The sequence below is a fragment of the Lycium ferocissimum genome, chromosome 12, assembly GCF_029784015.1.
Source record: "Lycium ferocissimum isolate CSIRO_LF1 chromosome 12, AGI_CSIRO_Lferr_CH_V1, whole genome shotgun sequence".
In the NCBI taxonomy this organism is placed as follows: Eukaryota; Viridiplantae; Streptophyta; class Magnoliopsida; order Solanales; family Solanaceae; genus Lycium; species Lycium ferocissimum.
Window position 1 is genome coordinate 37,067,440 of NC_081353.1, and position 25,032 is coordinate 37,092,471.

General features: G+C 33.6%; 2 protein-coding genes and 1 long non-coding RNA gene across 3 annotated transcripts; all 3 read left to right on the plus strand.

Annotated features, from left to right (window-relative positions):
• Nucleotides 1–1,935: 1,935 nt before the first annotated feature.
• Nucleotides 1,936–2,880, plus strand: LOC132040690 (LOB domain-containing protein 4-like). Its single transcript, XM_059431344.1, has 2 exons — nt 1,936–2,223; nt 2,420–2,880. The coding sequence occupies exons 1-2, from the start codon at nt 2,050–2,052 to the stop codon at nt 2,759–2,761; spliced, it is 516 nt and encodes a 171-aa protein (XP_059287327.1). The 5' UTR covers nt 1,936–2,049; the 3' UTR covers nt 2,762–2,880.
• An 11,353-nt stretch (nt 2,881–14,233) lies between these two features.
• On the plus strand, nt 14,234–14,887 carry LOC132040508 (uncharacterized). Its single transcript, XR_009410701.1, has 2 exons — nt 14,234–14,298; nt 14,429–14,887. It is a non-coding gene; the product is annotated as an uncharacterized LOC132040508 (long non-coding RNA).
• A 628-nt stretch (nt 14,888–15,515) lies between these two features.
• LOC132041136 (large ribosomal subunit protein uL6c) lies at nt 15,516–21,224 on the plus strand. The gene is made up of 3 exons (XM_059431944.1): nt 15,516–15,672; nt 17,897–18,205; nt 20,745–21,224. Exons 1-3 carry the CDS (start codon nt 15,635–15,637, stop codon nt 21,079–21,081), a joined length of 684 nt encoding a protein of 227 aa, XP_059287927.1. The 5' UTR covers nt 15,516–15,634; the 3' UTR covers nt 21,082–21,224.
• Nucleotides 21,225–25,032: the final 3,808 nt, after the last annotated feature.

A 25,032-nucleotide genomic window follows, 5' to 3' on the forward strand; every position in this document is an offset into this window, starting at 1 on the left:
AAGGCAAGCTATAGTTATCACATAAAAACATAAAGGATATCGCACCGTTATGGTTAAGTGCTTTAGCGTAGTAAAGCACATGGTTGTCGTCAAAACTTTTATAACATTTTTTTTTGTTGGGGTATTTTGGTTCAAAATAATTTTTTTGGGGGCATTTTTGTTCCGGACCCAACAGCTAGATATCATAAATCTATGCTATGACATAAAACTGATAGTAAGATAAAAAGTGTGACATTTTTTGTGCCCCCGCGTCTTGTGGTGGCCACCCGCATTATTTGTTACTTCTAGTTGTCTTTTCACTTATCATATTCATTCAATGTAGTTAACGTAAGGTTTAAGCTGATGTCTTTTCAATTATCCTATTTATTGTAATTAAAATGAAAATTTAATATTTTTGGTAATTGAAATGTAAGGGCAAAATGATCATTTAATTTTTTCGAAGCATTTTAGTAATCCAACTTTACACTAAGGGGCTTTTCACTTTTAGTATAATATGATATGATGATTAGCGGGAGTAACATATTAAACTACTTGAATAGTGTAAAATCTCATTTATTGTCAAAGAGATTTATTTTAAGTAGGTTACGAAAAATTTCTGTAAATTTTAATTGTCTGAGCATTTAGAATATGAAGGAAGATTTTTGAAATCTTAGAAGATTAATGGCTAAAATATGGCCCCCATGATGAATCAGACACTTGTAAGCAAAAAAATTAAAATCATCTAGTTTCCATACCTACCAAATTAATTTGTCAATTTCAACATGTTTATATTTTCAACGTCTAGAATTCTCATTTAGTAAGTGAAAGCAACAAGGAAAATAGATAAATAGACGAGCGTTTTGTTTTAATTTCAATATTACGAGAAGATTCATTGGATTAATATTGTTCATTCCTTGACTAATCGATGTACTTCTCAAGTTTTCTCAAGTTTTTCTACCTTATGAACATCCTCTTAATCAATTTCACAAGCTACTTACGAGACGTGACGATTTACTTAATATACTAATCAATTACCTCACACATAAAAGTATTTCATTTTTTATTTTCTTATTTTCAGGAAGATCAATGATATATTTTCATTCAACCTTCACATGACTTGAATCATTAATCAACTAATTTGTTGGTGAAGGTACTAGTCAACGTCATTCCGAATTATATTCCCAAAGTCTCCTTTAATTGCACAAGGAACAATAACAACAACAATATACCAGTGAAATTTTATGAGTGGTATCTGAGGAGGGTAGAGTGTACATCAAAATCTTATCATCATGTAATGTGTGAGGATTTCTTTTTTCGCATGAATAAGATATAATAGTCAATCATTCAAAACACAAGAAAAACTTTACACGTTCATAATTTAGTAAAAGGTAAAGAAATCTTTATCAAATCCACTACTTTAATTACTTTGGTATGTTGGACTTCGTAGAACTCTCTCCACACAATATTTTAAAGAGATTTAAGCTTCTAATTTTAAGCTATCCTTCTCAAATTAAATAGAAAAATTAAAGAAATAAGAAAAAACTAATTAACTAGAAGAATAAACAAGTATAAATATTATATAAGTGTAAGCAAATCCCAACAATAATGTGGTAATGGGACAAAAGATCTACTTGAAATAGATGTTTTTGTTAACCAATATCTAAAAGCTTCTCCTTAATAGGTCCCACGAAAGATTTTCTGGTGCCTACTTTTTCCTCTATAAACACCCTAGCCTCTCATCTCCCTCACTCCCTTCAACCAATTTTTGCTTCTTAATTCCCTTTACAATTCAAAGTTAGAATAGCGGGAGTTTAGTGTATTAAGCTGTTTTTAATTGAAACTTTTGTGTACGTGAGTATAGAATTTTTAAAGAACCTTTCTAGATCATAGTGGTGTTTAACTAGGCTTAACAAACACGCATTTTGATATAATTATTTTATCAACAACTATATATCTATTACTTTTAAAGATGATACGTCAAGTATTTATGTTCCAAAAAAGTTAAGGTGTCTTAGGATTAACTTATAAATTATTTAAATTTGAAGTGGTTTGTTTTAGAGATTTGTAGTTATGAAGGAGAATGGTGGTAGAGGATCAACTTCTCCATGTGCAGCTTGTAAGTTGTTAAGGAGAAGATGTACACAAGAATGTGTTTTTGCACCTTATTTTCCAGGTGATGAACCACAGAAATTTGCCAGTGTTCATAAAGTATTTGGAGCAAGCAATGTCAGCAAGATGCTTCAGGTAAAATGAAATTATTTCTAAATTTAAATATAAAAGATCAGATATCATTCTTGTTGAGACAGACTGGAAAAAAAGAGTGTTGCATACTCGACCAGAAAAAGTGTTATATTCAACTATATTTATAGTTTGTGCTGAAAACATGCTTAAGTTCTATATACATATATTTGCTAAAGTGGATATTTTGATATTTCCACAGGAATTGCCAGAGTATCAACGAGGTGATGCAGTGAGTTCAATGGTGTACGAGGCAAATGCAAGAATAAAAGATCCAATTTATGGTTGTGTTGGAACTATTTCATCTTTGCAACAACAAGTTGACTTTCTCCAAACACAATTAGCAATTGCACAGGCTGAGCTAGTTCACATGAAGATGCAACAATTCTCATCCATGTCCGGGGGTGGCACGGCCGTAAACTCGCCGGAAAACGTGTCGCCGCCGTCATCTCGATACTCACAATCTTCCACAACCAATTCTCTTTTTACAATGGACATGGTGGTGGACCAAGCCAATATTGGAGCGCCCTTGTGGTCGTGTTAGTTAGAGTTGGATTTAAGATTTTTAGTTTATCGACATGAATTAATATGCCAATGTACTATTACTTGGTACAATTATATATATAAGACAACTAGGTGCATGAAGCATCCCGCGTTTGCAGGGTCTATCTACTTTAAAATTGTTCTAATTATATATATTTTTGATATATAAGTCTGAGTTAAAAAATAGTAAATGTATTCACCTTGCATCATTGATGCGTGTAGTTTAGCTACTTAGATACCATATCTCTTCCTAGTCTTTTTCAACATTTGTCATCATGGACTTTACTTATTGGCTGCTTATTTCTTTTCTATATATCTTTATTTATAGCATATCATAGCGGTGATGGTGACCATTATATTAACCATGTTGTAAATGTCCAAACATGTAATAATGATAAGCTGTCACAATATTGTTGGAAAGAAACGAGCAATAAACAAATTGCACGATGAGGTAATAGCGGAAGAAATATCCAAGTCAAAACTTCTCATACTATTTGAATCAAGTTATAAGTACAATAAACACTAGCACAAATGAAAATCCGTATATACATGTATACCAACAATAAAATAGCAAAGCAAGCAAAAATAAGTCGAATGCAAGAGACACCAAATTTATGTTGTAAAATCCCTTCAAGGTGAAGAGGAAACATCCACGGGACCTCCGGCCCACAAAAGCTCCACTAAAATTAACAAGAGTTACAACAATATTCTCCAAATGGCTACAACAACAAAGCCAAGCACGGAGCAACAATACATAAAAGATAACACCAAAACTAATGAAAAAAAGCAGAGAAATCACCCCCACAATCGAGCTACTGTTCGTATTCAAAAACTAAAAATACAGACCACAAAATTCGAACTCCACCGTTGAAATCGAAGAACCAGATGTTGAGAACCCCTAGTTTAAATTTCAGCACGATCCAACGGTTAACGTATCCGACAACACAATTTAAAGCGAACTGTTGTAGCAAAAAATTTCTGGACAAAAATCAGCTTTCTCTCTCACGTTTTTCTCTCTATATGGTTGCTATGAATTCACTCTTGTGTTATGAAAATAATACCTAAATTGATCCTATATATAGAAGAACTTTTTTGGGCAAAAGTGGCCTGGTCCAAATTGAATTGGATTTTATTAATCCAATTCCACATAGGAAGGGAAAACCCAAAAACCTAACAATTCTCCCCCTCCCGACTATGTGGAGGAAACCGCCATCCCGGCGATCAACAACACTCTAAATCTAGACTTGCAACCAAGCCCAAAACAACCCGAATGGATGACATCTTCACAACTGGAGAAAAGATTTCATCAAAATCAACTCCCTTTTTCTGATTAAATCCCTTGACAACCAATCTAGCCTTGTACCGTGGAACTGGGTTATCATCTTCATGTTTCACCCTAAAAACCCACTTGTTTTTCAAAGCTTTTCTATCTCTAGGAAGCTTAACCAGATCAAATGTATGATTATCATGCAAGAATTTAATCTCATCTTGCATAGCATCAAACCACCTTTCTTTTCTTCACTATCCATGGCCTCATCAAAACTTTCGTGTTCTCCCCCCGTCAAGAGTACAAACACATTGGGAGAATAACGAGATGAAGGTACTTTCTCTCTAATAGATCTTCAGAGAGAACTCGAGCATCAATATCGGTGGTTGTTGCCGGCAAACCACATCATCTTCCACCGGATCAAGCATCAACAACATCATGCTAGTCATTCTGAACATAATCACTATCTTTATTATCAACTTGATCTTTATTATTTTGAAGATTTTCTTCAGGTGCAATAGTCACAGGAACTGGATCAACATCAACTAAGCTCTCATTGCTCTGAGAATCAACCTTCGCCTTTGTCAAAATCTTCAATTGTCTCGGTCTTCAAAGAACATAATATCACTAGCTTCTAACAAGTTTCTTCTCAACTGGATCATAAAAACGATAGCCAAATTTGTCTTGACCATAACCAATGAAGATACACTACCTAGTTTTAACTTTCAGTTTTGACCTCTCATCCTTAGGAACATGCACAAAGGCCTTACACCCGAAAACTCTCAGATGAGCATAAGAGACATCCTTACCAAACTAAACTTTAGGACATCACCATCCAAAGCAACGGTAGGAGATAAATTGATAACATAAGCAAAGAAGCAGTGTTAAGTGCTTTCCAAAATGAATTTGGCAGCTTAGCATCTGAAAGCAAACATTTAACCCTCTCAACTAGAGTTCTGTTCATCCTCTCTGCTAAACCATTTAACTGAGGAGTCTTTGGAGGAGTTTTCTAATACTGAATACCCTGCTGTCTACAATAATTATCAAAGGGACCAATGTATTCACCACCATCGTCTGAGCGGATGCATTTTAGTTTCTTCCCTGTCTGTCTCTCAATCAAGACCTGAAAAGTCTTGAACAAATCAAGTACTTGATCCTTGGACTTCAAAGGAAATACCCAGAGTTTGCGAGAAAGATCATCAATAAAAGTCACAAAGTAAAGTGCACCACCACGAGAGCTTACTTTAAAAGGACCACACAAATCAGAATGTACCAACTCCAGCAAATCAAGCTCTCTTGAAGGCGAATGACTCTGAAAGGAAACTCTTTTCTGTTTCCCGACTAAGCAGTAAACACATCTCTTTAACTTTGCTTGTTTCACTCCAGAAAGCAGATTCTTCTTAGCCAAGTTATCAATCCCCTTCTCGCTCATATGACTCAGCCTTCTATGCCATAACTCTGATGAAGTATCATTCTCCATCAAATTTACTGAGTCACCATAAATGGAGCCCTGAAATAAGTATAAGTCAGATATCTTGTTACCTCGAGCCACAATCATTAAACCTCTAAGAAACTTCCATTGGCCACCACCAACGGTTTGATCATAACCCTCATCATCAAGCTTTCCTATAGAAATTAAATTCAGACGAACATCTGGAGCATGCTTGACATTGTTAAGAACCAATCTCGAACCGTTCTTACTTTTCAAGCAAACTGTGCCAATGCCAAGTACCTCAACCTCACTATTATTGCCCATTCGTAACATTTCAAAATTACCAGGAGTGTAAGAAGAAAATAATTCCTTCTTTGGCGTGACATGAGAAGTGGCACCTGAATCCACAAACCAGGTAGACTCATCACAAACAAGATTGATATCATTTTTACCACAAGCAACAAGAAGATCATTTTCAACAACAATAGCAACACGATTTTCATTATCGCCTTCTTTCTTTTGCCTTTTCCTGGTCTCTCTTAAACTTGTAGCAATGTTTTGACGTGTTCTTTCAAGTGACAATAGTCACATGTAAAATTCTTGTACCTAGAGGATCTTGACTTGCTTTTACTTTTGCCTCTCGTCATTCTCGACCTGAAGAAGATGAAGTTACTTCTCCGTCTTCGCAACCAAAACATCGGAGCGTGACGTCAAAGAAGATGAAGCTTGAGATTTTCTTCTCATCTCTTCATTCAAAACACCACTCTTAGCATATTCCATAGTTACACCATCACTGGGAGCAGAATTAGTCAAAGAAACTCTAAGGGGTCGTTTGGTAAGAGGGATAAGATGGGCTGGATTATTAATCCAATGGGATTGGAATTAATCCTATGTTCGTTGGTGGGATAACTGTTTTGATATCCCATCCAATCCTATGTGATGGGATGAAAAGGTGGGATATGCAGATTAGTAATCCAACATAAAGTGTGGGATTAGTAATCCATCTTATCCCACCCAATCCCATCTACATGGGATAACTTATTCTCCTACCAAACGACCCCTAAGGGGTCGTTTGGTGTGGTGCATGGTATCTTTCGGATACCCAGAAATTTTTCACTTGATTTTAAGTTGTTCTTTTTTGTACCATGTTTGGTAGAAGGTATAAATTTATTGGAGGGATAAATTTATACCTTGTACCAAACAAGGTAAAATGCATCCCATCCCAAGAGACGGGATATCCCTTCTTATACCACTTATATCGGATTATTTTATACCATCTTTTAGATGGTATAAAATAATCCCAATAGATGGGATAAATTAGTCGCAGGATTATAATCCTGGGATAATTTTGGCTACCTACCAAACGACCCCTAAAGGTTTCCCAAGAGTCTGACAAAGTATTAAGAAGCCAAAGTCCATGTATTTCTTTATCAAACTTGACACTCATTCCAGATAGCTAATCAAGGACACCCTAAAAATCATTTATATGATCAGAAATAGGACTGCCCTTTTTGTATCTAATATTCATTAATTGTTTCAGTAGGAACAACTTATTATTACCAGTCTTCGAAGCATGAAGTGTCTCGAAAGTTTTCCCACAAGCTTTTAGCATTTGTCTCATTCACAATATGATTTCGAATATTATCTTCAACCCATTGCCTAATATAGCCACAAACGTGTAACTGCTCTAAGTCCCAATCTTCATCTTCAATAGACTCGAGTTTCTTAGAAGCGAACACAGGTAAATGCAATTTCTTGACAAATAGAAGATCTTTCATGTGCTCATATTTGCCTCCATCATTCAAATAGACAATCAACACAACCAAATACAACCACAAGCTCTGATACCACTTTGTTGGGAAGAAACAAGCAATAACCAAATTGCACGACGAGGTAACAGGAGAAGAAATACCCAAGTCAAAACTTCCCACACTATTTGAACCAAGAGAAGACAATAAACACTAGCACAAATGGAAATCTGGGCAGCAGCTATACCAACAATAAAATAGCAAAGCAAGCAAAAATAAGTCGAATGCAAGAGACACCAAATTTACGTGGTAAAACCCCTTCAAGGTGAAGAGGAAACATCCACGGGACCTCCGGCCCACAAAAGCTCTACTAAAATCAACAAGAGTTACAACAATATTATCCAAATGGCTACAACAACAAAGCCAAGCACGGAGCAACAATACATAAAAGATAGCACCAAAACTAGTGAAGAAAAGGAGAGAAATCACCCCCAAAACCGAGCTACTGTTCGTACTCGAAAACTGAAGATACAAACCACAAAATCCGATCTCCACAGTTGAAATCGAAGAACTAGATGTTGATAACCCCCAGTTCAAATTTTAGCACGATCCAACGGTTAACGAATCGGAAAACACAATTTAAAGCGGACTGCTTAGCAGAAAATTTTTGGACGAAAATCTTTTTTCTCTCTCACGTTTTTCTCTCTATATGGCTGCTATGAATTCACTCTTGTGTTCTTAAAATAAGACCTAAATTGATCCTATATATAAAGGATTTTTTTGGGCAAAAGTGGCCTGGTTCAAATTGGATTGAGTTTTATTAATCCAATTCCATATAAGAAGGGAAATCCCAAAAGCCTAACAAATATGTAATTATGTTGCTAAGTTGGCTACTTGTCAATAATTTTTTTAATGGTTCTTGTAGTGTATATAGCACCATTCAATGTTTTTTTTTTTTTTTTTTTTTTTTTTAATTTTGCAAAATATGATTTAAAATGCATGTATCTCGTGACATGCAGCGTATTCACACATCCCGCACCGCCGCTAGCTATATATTCTTCTTCACTTAAATATCTTTTTATTATTCTTCGCTTCACTGTCAAATTTTATTTACAATAAGATTCAAACTCTTAAAATTGAACCCATAGAGTCTAAATCCTGGATCCGCCTCTGTTCGTATTGTTCTATTACCATTTAACTAGGCCTCAGAACACCTTTTATAAAAGAATTGATGATTTAGTATTGTAAAAGTTACATAAGATGTATTACAACCTCACTTACCCAAACCGAAATGACAAATTATTAGATCTCATATGTAACGAAAAATGATTACATCATTGATCCAAATTACCAACTCTAACCACAATACATACATAATCGTGCCTCTGCACAAGTTTTACTAACTTCCAAGAATTCAAATTCTTAAAGCATTAAATTTTTAAAATTATGATATGCTATTTTTGCCAAAGTAATGCTACTTTTCAACCGTTCAAGTATTCTTTTTTCATTAATATAATACATAAGTCTGATCAATACATTTTAAACTCTAAACAATCAAAAACGTCTTCAACTTAAATATGAGATGGAATGGACTAAAATCTACATGCAGATCTAACATGCATCTTATGGCTTCATTTAAATTTACTATCTTGACTAGAATCCTGTACATGTATTAAAAAGTTCAATAAATAACTCATATTATAGATTTAAAATTCAATAAATCATACCCCCGTCCCAATTTATGTCATACACTTTTCAATTTTATCTGTAAAAAAAAAAAAAAAAAGGATACATTTTTATATCAAGAAATACTTTAACTTAAAACTCCCACTTTTACACTTATTGAAATGATTTACGGTCACATAAATATCTATTTCTTGTTTTAGACCACAAGTGTCAAAAGTCTTTCCTTCTTTCTTAAACTCCGTCCCTAGTCAAACTAAATAATGTTGACTTATCGTACTTTTGATATAGTTTTCAAATATATAAGTTTTATTATATAATACTCAAAAAATCTATGGTTTAAATTGAGCCAAAGATTAAATGCTTTGACCCTCGTACTCCGAACCCTTTCAATAAATTGGGACAAAGGAAGTAGTATATGTTATGTCAGAACATAACTTATAACATTCAAATTCTGAATCCGACAAACTTCAGTACCATTCTGACCAAAAGAAAAAGAATGAATATGAATAGAGCAAAAGAGAAAACAAAGAGGGGAAAATTTGTCAATTAGCTAAAATAGGATAAGGGGTAAAATCACCAATAGCCATGAAGAGATTTGCAGAAATTAACAAGCTAGATGGACATTTTCGGAAATAAATTCCTTTTGTATTTCTTCTCTGCTCTATTACAAACTATCACTATGTATTTATCCATGTAACTAGGACCTAAGTGTAAATAAATAACTTGTGAAGAAAAACCTACAGCTGTAAGAAATTGTAACAGAAATATGTACACCTATTGTATATTCTAGAAGCATCTGTGGATAAGAATATTCCTATACTATGTATTGTTTGTTTTGTTGTGTCTGTACAAGGCTAAATCAGAATAAGCCCAAAGATAAGAGATCAGCCCAGTTCAGTAAATGAATTTACTTTGGCCCAAACAAACTAATAACCCAGGCCCAAACGTATTTTATCAGACTTGCAACATTTTGAACCTTGTATTCATCGAACAGCAGTGTCCTCTGTTCTTCCTTCTTCTTCATTGTGATTTAGGACTCTTTTACCGTCAACATCCCCCCTCAAGTAGGAGTCCGGTGATCGGACTCCTAACTTGCCAATAAAATGACGGTGTAGCGGTCCAGCGAGAGCTTTCGTGAAGAGATCTGCTATCTGAGAAGATGAAGGGACAAAAGATAAAGAAATAAGCCCATCTAAGAGTTTTTCACGAACGAAATGACAATCAAGTTCGATATGTTTCGTTCGTTCGTGAAAAACGGGATTTTTAGCAATATGTATGGCTGCTTGGTTGTCACAATGAAGATCTACTGGAAGAGAAGGTGAAATAGATAGATCTGAGAGTAACCGAACAACCCAAGTAATTTCTGCCACCAATCGTCTCATGGAACGATATTCAGCTTCGGCGGAGGACAAAGAGACAACATTTTGTTTCTTGGATTTCCAAGAAATGGGGCAATCACCTAAACTGAGGTAAAAACCACTCACTGATCTTCGTGTGTCTGAGCAAGCAGCCCAATCGGCATCGCAAAATGCTTTGATTTGAAAAGAAGGTGAAGAATTGAGAAAAAGACCAAGACTTGGGTCTTTTCTTAAATATCTGAGAATGTGATAAGCTTCTTGTAAGTGGCCTGAGCGTGGGGCTTGCATATACTGACTTAAGGATTGAACTGCATATGAAAGATCAGGTCTCATGTGAGTCAAAAAATTGAGTTGCCCTAAAAGACGTCGATAGAAAGTGGGAACAGATAAAAGAATTCCTGAGTTGGCTGTGAGCTTGATGGAAGGATCAAGAGGGGTGGAAGCAGTGCTAGAACCAATATTTGGATATTCGGAGAGCAAATCAAGAGTGAATTTTCGTTGGGTCACAAGCAGTCCATCTGATTCTGGTAAGATTTCCAGACCCAAAAAATAACTTGCTTTGCCCAGATCTTTAGTCCGGAATTCGGTGTTAAGAAAATTTTTCAACTCATGAATTTCCTTGTGATTGTTGCCTGTTAATAGGATATCGTCAACGTAGACAGCAACGATAGTGATAAGAGAATCCTGAGACTTTGTGAAGAGAGAGTAGTCGTTGAGGGAATGCGTGAATCCTCTTGTTCCCAGAGCAGCAGACAGACGGGAATACCATTGGCGTGATGCCTGCTTCAAACCATAAAGCGATTTACGCAGTCGACATACATGAGAAGAGGAAGGAGGTTCAACACCTGGTGGGAACCACATATAGACTTCCTCATCAAGATCGCCATGGAGAAAGGCGTTGTTGACGTCCAACTGAAAAAGAGTCCATTTTTGTTTGGTGGCAATACTAAGAAGACAACGAATAGTTGTCATTTTAACCACAGGAGAGTAGGTTTCTGTATAGTCTATACCCTCTCGTTGAATGTCCCCTCTTACAACCAATCTTGCTTTTAATCGTTCTAAACTTCCATCTGATCTTAACTTGACTTTGTATACCCATTTGCAGGGCAAAGGTTTCTTACCGGGGGGGGGGGGGATGACAACTTCCCAAGTGGAATTACTTTCAAGAGCATCAAGTTCATGTTCCATTGCTAATTTCCATCGGATGTGTACCGGCACTTTGGTAAGAAGTAGGCTTCTCTTATGTTTAAAACATTGGTTAGAGCATGCTGATTTTCTGTACTTAGAGCAGAATAAGAATAACAATGCAAAGGCACAATAAGATGATCAGAAACAAATTCTTGAGAAACAGAGTTACAAATATAGTCAGACAAATAATGGGGAGTGGTAACAGTTCTAGTAGATTTGCGCAGTACCTGTACTTCAGGAGACACAACCTGCAAAGGTGAAGAATTGGTAACATCAGGAGTGGATTGTTGAGAGGAAATAGGAGAGGACTCTTGTAAGGGAGAGATGTTATTCCTTACTGGTGAGTGAACAACATTAGGAGTTGTGTGGTGTGTAGAGGTTCTAGGTGAAGTGTTAGGAAAAAGGGGTTCTGCAGAAGGGAATGAAGCTGGAAATAGCTTAGCCATAGGCTGGGAATGAGTAAAAGGAAAAATGAGTTCATGGAACTTCAAATTCCTAGTGATAAAAATCTGATTGGTTTTTAGATCCATCACTTTATAACCTTTTTTTTCCAAAAGGATATCCCATAAAGACACAAGGGATTGCCCGAGGTGCCAATTTATCTCTATTAGCAGATAAGGTAGATGCAAAACACAAACATCCAAAAGGCTTCAACCTAGAATAATCAGGTAGCTTGCCAAAAAGAATTTCAAAAGGGGTTCTATGCTTGAGTACTTTGGAGGGCAATAGGTTTATCAAATGTGTAGCTGTTAGTAAACTTTCCCCCCAGTATTTAGTAGGAAGATGTGACTGAAAAAGCAAGGCTCTGCTTACCTCAAGCAAATGTTTGTGTTTTCTTTCTGCTACCCCATTTTGTTGTGGGGTAGCAACACAAGTTGTTTGGTGTATGATCCCCTTCGAAGTAAAAAAATTTGATTCTAAAGTCCCTGTCCCAAGTTCATAAGCATTATCAGACCTTATGATTTTGACTTTCTTGGGAAAATATCTCTCTGTGTAAGCTAAGAAGGACTTGAGTACTGGAAAGGCATTAGATTTTGTAGGTAAAAGATATGTCCATGTTCCTCTAGAAAAATCATCCACAATAGTTAAAAAATACTTTTCTCCCTTATAGGTTGGAATCTTGTAAGGTCCCCAAGTGTCAATATGTAGTAATTCAAAACAATGTGTAGATGAAATGGAACTAATAGGAAAAGGAAGCTTGGTTTGTCTTGCCATGGGACAAACATCACAAGGAAAATCATGTTCCTGTTTAGAGATCAATAATCCTTTTATATTGTTCATAGCTGGATAGGGTAGATGTCCTAATCTAAAATGCCAAAGTTTGCTAGAGATAGAATTAACAAAAGTGGAATTCATTTCATTAATAGGAATCTTGGATGACAAGACAGTACTAACTACATTGTTCAAATCTGACTTTACAACATGAGGATTTAAAACATCAGATAAAACTGTAGTAGTACATTTAGGAGAAACCGAAACAGACTTAAAAACAGAAAACTTGGAAAAATTGTTTGGAAAAGGAAGTGTCATACAAGTACGTAGAGTCTGCAAAGACAATCACCAAACTTCTCACCCATCTTCAAGTTGGAAAGGTCCCGAAAGAAGCAACCATGCTTAGTGAAAAGAACACCAAAATCGTTTCCATGCAAAATTGACTAATGACAAAAGGTTGTGTTTAAATGAAGGGACATGAGAGAACATTTTCTAAATGTATTTTAAGAGATAAGATAACAGATCCAACTTGTCTAACTTGAACTTTGTAGGAATTTGGAAGAGTGACAGTTATTGGTCTAGGAAGGACTTTGATGTTAAAAAGTAAAGTTTTGTCATGAGTCATATGTTGTGAGGCTCCTGAGTCTATAATCCAGGAGTCCTTGAACATTGTGCTTGAACAGTTTGAAAAAATGTGTAAAGCAACCAGAATACCAGCTAGATTAGCAGAAGCTTCCTGGGAATTTCGAGCGAGTGTAGTGATCGAAACATCTGAGCCAAATGATCAAGCTGCTCCTTTGTGAAAGCCTTTGAGTTAAATATATCGTATACGCTTTTTGTTGCAAAAGCTTCGAGCTTTCAACCTGTTGCCTCACCGTTCATCGCATTTACCTTAGCATTTTGACTCCTTTTAGACTTTGGATTTGTGAACTTGAAATCTTCTGGGTAACCAATTAGCCTATAGCATTTGTTCCTGACATGATGTGTCCTTTTGCAGTATGTGCAGAATAGGTTATTTTTCCCAGCATATGTTTGTGTGTATGATTGTGCATTACCCCTGTAACCATTATTACCTCTTTCTTCTTCCCAGTTCTTAGTTGACTGGTTAGGATGATTAAGACCAACAGTAGAATGAAAAGCTGAGGAATCAGTAGAAAGAAAAATGAGGAATCGCAGAAACTTGGTTACCCGAATGCTTCCTTTTGAGATTCCCGGTGTAACATAGAATAGGCCGAGCTAAAGATAAGCAGTGGTTTCATCATAAGTATATTTCCCTTTGTTGCTGAATATGAATCATTTAGACCCATCAAGAACTGGATTAACTTCATATCCTCATTGTTTTTCTGGTTGTGTGCCTTTGCTCCACATTTGCACTCACATGTGCAAGTTACAAAAGTGTTCAACACCTTTAACTGATCCCAAATCCTTTTGAGCTTGGTGAAATATGAAGCTACATCACTAGTACCCTGACTAATGTTATTTAGCTCTCTTTGTAATTGGAACAGTTTGGACCCATCAAAGTCGCCCATACCTCTTCCAATTCACTCCACAACTCACTTGTTTGGGAGTAAATGACACTTTCGAGATGTCTTTACTTAACGAGTTCAATAGCCAAGCAATGACCATGTCATTGCACCACCATCGTTGGTACAAAGGTGAGGTCTGGTTAGAATTTCGCTTTAGGATTTATAAAACTTAATTTGTTTTTATTTCGAAAGGGATATTAATACCCTCGTCAGTTTCCATAGCTTGTTCCATCAAAAGTAACATTCACCAGATTCATACCAGGTGAATCTGATGCTGTTAAATGATACGGATGAGTAGAATCAACAGCTTGGTTTGGTGATGTTGAATCTGAAGAAGCTGGAACAATTGTTGGATCAACTGGTGGAGTCATTTTGATACTGATCTTTCAAGAATGAAAGCAGATTTGGAAAAGAAAAAGAAAAACGAGAGAAGAACAAGTAAACAAGTCACCCTCTAGCTTGAATGCTCTGATACCATGAAGAGATTTGCAGAAATTAACAAGCTAGATGGACATTTTCGGAAATAAATTCCTTTTGTATTTCTTCTCTGCTCTATTACAAACTATCACTATGTATTTATACATGTAACTAGGACCTAAGTGTAAATAAATAACTTGTGAAGAAAAACCTACAGCTGTAAGAAATTGTAACAGAAATATGTACACCTATTGTATATTCTAGAAGCATCTGTGGATAAGAATATTCCTATACTATGTATTGTTTGTTTTGTTGTGTCTGTACAAGGCTAAATCAGAATAAGCCCAAAGATAAGAGATCGGCAGGTTCAAGAAAAAAAATGAATTTACTTTGGCCCAAACAAACTAATAACCCAGGCCCAAATGTATTTTATCAGACTTGGAACATTTTGAACCTTGTATTCATCGAACAACAGTGTCCTCTGTTCTTCCTTCTTCTTCATTGTGATTTAGGACTCTTTTACCGTCAACAAGCCATTAGTGTGGAGAATAAAGAGCTATAGCTATTAAACTATATAATTCTCCAACTCTTTCCATACACTGTGAATTACTACTAATTATGCATACTTATAGTACTTTTTCTATAATTTTCTAAATATATAAGTTTTATTATAAAATACTCGAAGAATCTATGATTGAACTCAGCCAAAGATTAACTGTTTTGACCATCTTACTCGTTCAACCCCCCAATAAATTGGGACGGAGAAAGTAGTATATATTATGCTGGAACATAACTTTGTATTTAAATTCTCAAACTTCAGTACCATTTTGACTAAAAGAAAAAGAATGAAGATCAATAGAGCAAAAGAGAAAACAATGAGGGGGAAATTTGTCAATTAGCTAAAATAGGATAAGGGTCAAAATTGTCAATATAGCCATTAATGTGCAGGATAAAGAGCTATAGCCATTAAACCAGATAATTCTTCAGCTCTTTGGAGGCTAAATCTTAAAGCTTGCAGGCAAATTCAAAAGAATAAAATAATGGGTAGCACTTCACTTACAGCTTCTTTACATACAAGGTAAATATTTATTCAGTTGTTGATTATATAAAGCTTGTTTTTTTTGGTTTATAGTTTTCATGTTGATTCTTGAATTGTTTAAATTGGGTGTAGCACATTTGTATTTTCTTGGTGAATTTGGGTTTTCCTTAACATATAGTAAAGCTTGTAGCTTTTGTGTGTTGATAATAGAAAGCTTGTTGCTTTTTTACATTGTCATGTTGATTCTTGAATTGTTGAAATTGGGTATATCACATTTCTGGTTTCTTGGTCAATTTATGTAATTTAGCTTGTGGGTGTTCCTTATAAAAGATCAAAGCTTTTCACTTTTGTGTGTTGAGAAAAGAAAACCTTAATTCTTAGCTTTTGTGTGTTGATACATAGAAAGCTAGTTGAATTTTACATTTTCATGTTGATTCTTGAATTGTTGAAACTGGGTAGAGTAAATTTCTAGTTTCTTGGTTAATTTGTGTGATTTATGCAGTTTTGTGTCTTTTAGCTTCTGTGTTTTGCTTATAACAAGATAAAGCTGGCAGCTTTTATGTCTTGAGGTAAAAAAGAAACCTTAATTGCTAGCTTTTGTGTGCTGAGAAGAAAAAGAAACCTTAATTACTAGCTTTTGTGTGTTGATAATAGAAAGCTTGTTGATTTTTACATTTTCATGTTGATTCTTGAATTGTTTAAATTAGGTATAGTGCATTTCTAGTTTCTTGGCTTTTGTGTGTTGATAATAGAAAGTTTGTTGATTTTTACATTTTCATGTTGATTCTTGAATTGTTTAAATTAGGTATAGTGCATTTCTAGTTTCTTGGCTTTTGTGTGTTGATAATAGAAAGTTTGTTGATTTTTACATTTTCATGTTGATTCTTGAATTGTTTAAATTAGGTATAGTGCATTTCTAGTTTCTTGACTTTTGTGTGTTGATAATAGAAAGCTTGTTGATTTTTACATTTTCATGTTGTTTCTTGAATTGTTTAAATTGAGTGTAGCACATTTCTAGTTTCTTGGTCAATTTATGCAATTTTGTGTCTTTTAGCTTCTGCTGTTATCCTTTTGATAAATAAAGCTTGTAGCTTTTGTGTGTTTAGTAAAAAGGGACTTACTTATTAGCTTTTGTGTGTTGATAAAAGAAAGCTTGTTGATGTTTGCATTTTCATGTTGGTTCTTGAATTGTTGAAATTGGGCATAGCACATTTCTGGCTTCTTGGTCAATTTGTTTCAATTTATGTTATTTTGTGTCTTTTAGCTTCTGTGTTTTCTTTATAATACAATAAAGCTTGTAGCTTTTGTGTGCTAATTATAAAAAGCTTGTTGATGTTTACATTTTCATGTTGATTCTTGAATTATCAAAATTGGGTATAGTGCATAAATTTGTGTCTATTTATGCTATTTTGTGTCTATTTATGCAATTTTATGTCTTTTAGCTTCTGGGTTTTACTTATAATACAATAAAGCTTGTAGCTTTTGTGTGTTGAGGAAAAACAAGAGAAAAAAAAAGAAAATTAATTACTATGCTCCCTTTCTGTCCCAGCTTTTATTATAATTTTCTCGAGTTGTAGCAGCTTCTTTGCAGATAGCTAGTCCCAAATGTTTATGACAAGTTAGATTCTTGATTCAGTTGTTTAAACTGGATTTTTTTTTTTTACATTTCATTTAGTTTCTTGAAATGTTGAAATTGGCAAGAGACTTCTATCTTCTTGGTCAATTATTGTCTATGTTGTTGCAGTGCCCCTCTTTCACAATTCTGGCTGTAAAACTACCTAATGGTTTCTTATCTACTGAAAAAAGAATTATTGACATCATGTTTACACTGTTTAGTTAGTTTAACTTCAGGAGGAGCATTATTCACAAACTGAGGTGGATTACATTCTCTGTCTCTCTTTTTTTTTTTTCTCTGTATTTGATTATAAATCTTTGCGATGAACTTTAAGGCTGTTTATCCCAAATATTTACTTATAAAAAAGTGGTTAATTCTAATATTTGTAAGTTGATGTTTGTCATACTTATTGTGATGCTATCTATTGTCACCCACTTTTCAAAATTTTGGCTTTAAACTACTTTATTTATGGGGGTGTTGGAGGTTAGCAAGTTTTCATGTAAAAACAAAATGTTGATCTTGTTTTATCAGTTTAAGGTCTCCGCTTATTGGGGGGTTTCAATGGGATTCGTATCTTGAGTGTGGCTGTTATTGGTGTTGGCTTTCTTGTAAAAAACATATATTTGATCTTGTTTTATTCCATGTCAGCACTTTAAGGTCTCCTTTTGTCGGGAGTTTGAATGGATTTCGTGTATCGAGTGTTGCTGTTCGTCGTGTTGCTTTCGTGAGAAAGACGATCGAATGTAAAGAATCAAGAATTGGTAAGCAACCAATACCAGTACCTTCCAATGTGACACTCACAATGGAAGGCCAAAATTTCAAAGTTAAGGGACCTCTAGGAGAGATGGCCATAACTTATCCACGAGAAGTAAAGCTTGAGAAGGAAGATGGAGGTATTCTAAGGGTCAGAAAAGCCGTGGAGACCAGACGGGCAAATCAAATGCATGGTTTATTCAGGTCTTGCAATTTAATCACTCTGTTTTCTTGATTTTTTTTTCGCTTTCACTAAGTTAACCTACTTATTACTATCACTATTGTTATTTTTGAACAAGAAGCTATAATCTACTTACTGGTGTAACTACTTTGAAATTCACGACAGGTTTTGATGTGGACTAGGGAGACTTTAGTTCTTAAAATCCAGTAACTCAAGATATATCAAGATTTAAAGGGTCTAGTGGATTTTTTCCAATTATATGATATCATATTTAAAACTCAATTTGAGATGTCTTCCAGTCCAAATCCTATTTTATCCGAATTAGCAACGAAGAGGAAAGGATAATCTTTTCTTTGATCTAATTTTGCCACCTTGAAGTTTTTTAAACTTCCTTATTACTTATGAGTTTCAAAATAATTAACCACTTTGTGGTTTTAAACATTATTGATTCACCTTATCATAGTCTTAGATTTTTGTTAATCTATTGATGCATCTAATATCAGGAGGCTCATAGGCCATTTGCAAGTTTCAAACACCACAAGTGCATATACTGCACTTTGGTCGAGGGGAAAAATGGAAAAATGGGTATGGTTTAAACTTCAAAGTTCATCTGAGTGTAAACTGTATAAGCTGATTGAGCTATCTTATTAGTATTAGAAAAATACGGAGAATAGGAATTAGCCCGAGGCATGTCGGGAACACTGTCCTTAAGGTTATTCCACCCAAGATTCAACAAGCTCTTCCAGTTTATGGGAACATAAACAATTGATTTCAAGAGGAAAAACTGAACTTTAAAAGAAGGAAGAGAAAATAGAAAGAGAATTAGAAAATCAATGTTTTTGAGTTATAGGCACATGCTTCAATGGCTAGTATAGCTAAACTAATTTTTTCATATTAAAGCTCCTAAACTCTATAACGCCTAGTTAACGACTAGTTTAACTTGAGCAAAATAATTAATAATAAGATAAAAATAAGGGACACTTTCTTTTGAGATACTCACATAGTCAGGCTAAGTTACACTCTTAATACAATTCATATCCTTTATAGGTGATGTATTACTCTACAGAATATACTTGATGATTGGACTTATATAAGTTTGTGGTGGGGCCACTCGTTTGAAATTTATGGCAAAAGTTTCTAGAGCACTCATGAACAACCAGACATGCATATGGTCTATTAGCATAAAATCGAGATAAATAACAGAAATTGTGGGGTATAATATGATGAATAAGAAATTTGGCTTACAACTAGAATTTTTGGTTTATGGAAGTTATCAACTTTGCCAATTATTATGTGAGTTAAATCTTATTTTGTCTAACTCTGGTTCATAATCAAAAAGACAACCAGTTGAATCCATTATACTCAAAACCAATGTATTTTGCTTCTTCATTTTACAGATATTCCTTTTGAGATATGTGGGGAGATTGTTGGAAATTAGTATCTCAAAAAAAAAGTGACCCTTGTTTTTATGTACATATTATTTATTAATTTCCCTTACTTGAAATAGTCAAACTAGCCGTTAACTAGCCGTTGTAGAGTTGAAGGAGCTTTAATATGAAAGAATTAATTAGGTTATACTAGCCAATGAAGCATGTGGTTTCTGGTCTTACTTTTATGCTAGAAGAACTTGTTAAATTTTCTGGGATACACCTGTACGAGTAAATATCCTTAAGGACAGTGTCATAGACATGCCTCAAGCTAGAAGATTTCTGTGACTCCCAACAATTAGACGCTCGTATGCATTGAGCTTATCACTTTGAATCTTCATTTTACACGACTCTCTGATGGTCGTTATCAGTTTTACGGAATTTTCTGATTACAAAGGTATGGTTCTACACTCCAAATGATTTCCAATCAACTTCGAAAGCCTTAATTTGCATCTTCCGCCATCAGCTCTAGTTTCAACTTCTTGATGCATCTTGAACATTCTTGCCATTACAAAGACATAAAACAGCTGTGTATGAAAATATTCATAAGAGTCATTGTTAGGGTAAATTACAAACAACATACCTAGTGAAATCCCACAAAGTGGGGTCTGGGGAGGGTGGAGTGTGCGCAGACCTTACCCCTACCTTGGGAGGTAGAAAGGCCGTTTCCGGTAGACTCTAGGCACAAGGACAAGTAACCCAAAACAATAGAAAAGTAATACTATACAAGTTATGTCAATAATATAAAAGCATGATAAAGTATAAAAGGAGCAGTACCTACCACAAAATAATATGATAATTGAAGTACAAAAAACAACAAATAGTAGCAGATAAAAGAGGAAGTAAGTTTAAATTAAAAGCAACTGTTGGAAGTGCCTTTTCAGAATGGTTAAGTATGTTTGGTACAGAAATGACTTATCAAACTCCAAGGTATTAAAAATACCCACTTATACCTCAATAGCTTATAAGCCGATCTTTTCTTGTTCCCCAATTTCATATATTTTTTTAACAGTCTTCTCATCATTGCCATTTTTGTTGGTCAATTCTAGTGACAATGTAAATGCAGTCAAGGTGTTGATGCATATTTTTAGTGTTTCCTCTGAAAATGTTCTGTTTTCTGCATTGAACTTGCCAGGACCCTTACCGACAACATGGTAGTCGGTGTCTCCAAAGGGTTCGAGAAGAAACTTCAACTGGTAGGTGTTGGATATCGTGCAACGATTGAAGGAAAAGACATCGTTCTCAATCTCGGATTTTCTCATCCAGTTAGAATGGCAATACCAGATGGACTACAAGTTAAGGTTGAAGAAAATACAAGAATCACTGTAAGTGGTTACGATAAGTCGGACATCGGTCAATTTGCTGCTTCAATTAGAAAATGGAGGCCTCCAGAGCCATACAAAGGTAAAGGAGTGAAATATGCTGATGAAATTGTTAGAAGAAAGGAAGGTAAAGCAGGCAAGAAGAAGTGATCAATGGGACATTTTGTTATTTTTTCCCTTGTTTTTATTGTATTTTATAGAGGCATTTTGAAGCTAGGTTCATTTTGCAAGTGACTTGACAATTTGTTAATTTTGTATCCCTTTGAAAATGAGAGTCACACAGTTTGAAATTGTATGTAATCTTCATGGAGGTGGTTGCATTCAAGAATATTGACAAATTCATGAAAATTGAACATAGTTTTAGCAAAGAAGGCGACGAGCTTTCCGTATAAAGATTTATATGTAGAAAATATAGAGAACTTTTACGTGTGTGGTTAATACACTAAAGGATCAAAATGTCAATAGTTTAAAGTTAGAAAGGGAATTTAATTTTTAGGACAAAGTTGGAGGTATAAAATAATTTTCTTCCCATTTATTGCTAATATTATTGTACATTCAGTTTGCTCTTTCTTTTACTTATTTATCAGAATTTGTTTGGCATTGTTCCCCTTTTGTTCGTCCCAAAAGATTGAAATGTTATATATCTAAAAATTATAAACTTTTAAATTTGCTTAGTCACATATAAGGACTAAAAATAGAATTTTGAAAACTACTATAACCCCAACAAATTAAAGCACTAGGAGTTTCCTGAAAAACAAATAAAGATCAAGAACCTGTCGATCTCCTAACTTAACTCAATTTGGGAAACGTGTTTGGTGCTTCACAAACTATTTATTTCCATAAATAACTCTTTTCCTAAACCAAATCTAATAAGGAAAACAAACCCAATAAAAAAGAGAAAAGGTTATTCGTATATATCCGAATCCCACTCAATTTAGGAAACAAAAAACAATTATAAAGAGAGGGACTCTTTTCTCTAAAATTTTATATCCCAAAGTTTTCTGTTGACCCAAAAAAAAAAAAAAGGAACGGGGAAGAGGAAGTCAAGAGCAAAGCCAGCACCAAAGAAGAAAATGCCCAAACTTGAAACAGTTTTCACTTGTCCATTTTGTTGTCATGACGGAGGTGTCGAATGTCTCATTGATATGAAGAATTTGATTGGAAGCGCCATATGCTATATTTGCAAAGCAAATTTTAGTACAAAAGTCACATATTTGACGGATCCTATCGACATATACCATGAGTGGATCGATGAATGTGAACGTGTCAATACGAAACCTGTTCTCGAACAAGTTTAGATGGAAACTTATGTACTTTTTTATTCTAATAGGCAGTCTTGTTATAGTATCAGATTTTGTTCTTATGGAACCATTTTGTTCTGTCATGTATGTTAGCACGTTTGTTGTGAAACTATTAGCTAAATTCCATATGTATCTAATATCGTTCAAATTGAATCTTGCATCTAGAGATGACCCTTAATCTTGTTTTTCATTCTGCAGTGACTTAATAATTTTAAACTGCATGTAATTTTCATGGAACTGGTTGCATTCAAGAACATTGACAAATTTATGAAAATTTAACATAGGTTTAGCAAGAATCCAACAAGCTTTCCATACAGAGGTTTATATGTAGAAAATATAAAGAACTTTTACTTATAGTGAAAAAAGTATTTTCACTCCATGTATTGCTAATATGGTTGTACATTGGATTTGCTTTTTGTTTTTCACTCGTTTATCCTTTTTTTTTTTTTTTAATGTTTGGTTTCTGCGGCGGCGCATCAAAGAAAATTAATCGTGAAAAATTATTAGCTTGTTATTTGATATGATAGTTTTTTGTCATATCGCATTTACATATTTAAAATCAATAAATTTGTGAGATATTAAGTATAACTATTAATATACTAAATTTAACGTTATCAATGATGTATACTAAAAAAAAAAACTATATTGAAAATTTAAATTGACACTTAACATCATATCACGATTGCAATTACTTTAGATATTTTGATATGAAAATAAAAAGAAAATATCGCTATAACATCCCATTGACATAATTAAAAGGAGTTCTGATATTAAAAATAATTGTTAATTAGTCAACTTTGATATTTATTTGTTTAATCCTTTAAGACATAATGACATAATTTTTATCTTCTAATTCAAATTTAAAATAATCTTTCAATACAAATTTTTAAAAATATCATACTTAATTTTAAAACTTTATGTTTTAATTCAAAAACTAACATCACGTTTTTGTGTCAAAATTGAAAGATTGTATTTAACCAAGTAAAATTTGTACACAACCTGCTCTTTGGATATGTCACCTTCTATTATTAGCTCGTCCCTCGATTTAATATCTTCACTACCTATTCTCCTTTTAATATTGGGATAATTTAAGAGAGAACACTTTTAAAATTTTCTTTCTTAACACTAACCTCTCTAGTGGTTGCAATAGTATATTTATCTCACTTGATTTCTTTGTGACACTGACCCCATTTTAATGTTCAAATTTGTCACATAGTATTTGAATAATTTTAAAATAAAAATGTTGGATTGTGTAACAAAGAAAGCTATATAGCCAAAAGAAAAATGTCATCTAGCAGAATGATATATGAGAATACGGAAAGATGATACATGCAAACTTCAACACAATCTAAACAAAAACCTTTATGATAATTGAATTCTTTTTTTTATGTGAAACTTGTTATGTTTCAAAAATTACAAATAGTGAACAAACAAATATATTCTAGGTTATCATACCTCATTAATATTTTGACTATTCTCCATTTGTGATTCTAGTTCAAGTAAATATATATCTCCACCTACATATAACAATACATTTTACATAAGTACCTGACAAAGAAAAAAAAAATATATGAAAATTTTTGCATCATTAAAAGTCAGACACTTATTAAAAAGTGGAATTCAAAGAATGAAGAGAAGGCGAGGAATGTACCAATTAAATCCTGTAAATAGAGGACAGATCATATTCAAATGTATCGATATCCTCACATTATCTTTATCCTCATACAAATTTAATTCAAAAATTTTATCTTTCACAATTTGTTTTCTAATTCAAATTTCAAAGATTTAATCTTTCAATTGAAATTCAAAAAAATGTATTGATGTATCCCAATTTTTGTTATTCTTAACGTTATAAATATTCCTTTAAAATTACCAAAAGATTACTTCGTTGATACCAAATAAATTTTAGATATGTGACTTTGGTGATACAAAATAAATTAAAGCTTATCTTTAAAATATTATTGTAAAAAAGTGCAAAATAGGGAACTTAAAGAATAAATTCTTTATATGATTTTATAAATTAATTCTCTAATTAATACATAATATTGTATAAATTAATATTTCTATTAAATATAAATATGCTAGGGAACCCAACTACTTTAAAAAGTTGATGATTCGTCTAATATTTATTTATGTAATTATTTTACCTAGCTACAAATGTAATAACTTATTTAAAAGAAGCCTCATCTCCTTCTCATAGTTCATATCATTCAAAATCCAATTACAACTAAAAAAACGTATCTAGTTAATTTTGAAGTTAGAAAGGTAAAACAGAACATATAATCATAACAACCATATAAAGTATTCCAAAGAGAGAGAAAAATAAAAGCAAACAAAATGCCAAATAAATTCTTATAAATTCAAAATACATTCATTCATTCCTTGCACGAATGATTTGGTAAAACTCTTGTACATATTTCGTCTATCCGTTGCGTTTGTGAGATATTTGTATACATCATTGTTGACAAAAGATAAATGTGTAATGTTATTGTAAACAAAAAAATTTTAACTTAATAATAACAACAACAACAACAACAACAACATTAAATCAAGCATGTGACAATTTTAAAACTCCTTTATATATTTCGTTCTCCATTATTTGTTTATTTTTCAAATATTCACTTCGCATTTGTGAAATATTTGTATATATCATATCTGTGGAAACTTCAGAATCCTTAGTTACATCTGTAACAAAAGATAATTGTAATGTTAATTGTAAACAAAAAAACAAAATAACAATACTTGTAATAAAGTTAAATCAAGCATAATAATGTACCTTGACAATTATTAAGAGAAATTT

Coding starts and splice junctions, on each gene's coding strand:
- LOC132040690 (XM_059431344.1), top strand. CDS start 2,050: ATGAAGGAGAATGGTGGTAGAGGATCAACTTCTCCATGTGCAGCTTGT. Junction 2,224..2,419: donor ATGTCAGCAAGATGCTTCAG/GTAAAATGAAAT, acceptor ATATTTCCACAG/GAATTGCCAGAGTATCAACG.
- LOC132041136 (XM_059431944.1), top strand. CDS start 15,635: ATGGGTAGCACTTCACTTACAGCTTCTTTACATACAAG. Junction 15,673..17,896: donor ACAGCTTCTTTACATACAAG/GTAAATATTTAT, acceptor ATTCCATGTCAG/CACTTTAAGGTCTCCTTTTG. Junction 18,206..20,744: donor CAAATGCATGGTTTATTCAG/GTCTTGCAATTT, acceptor TGAACTTGCCAG/GACCCTTACCGACAACATGG.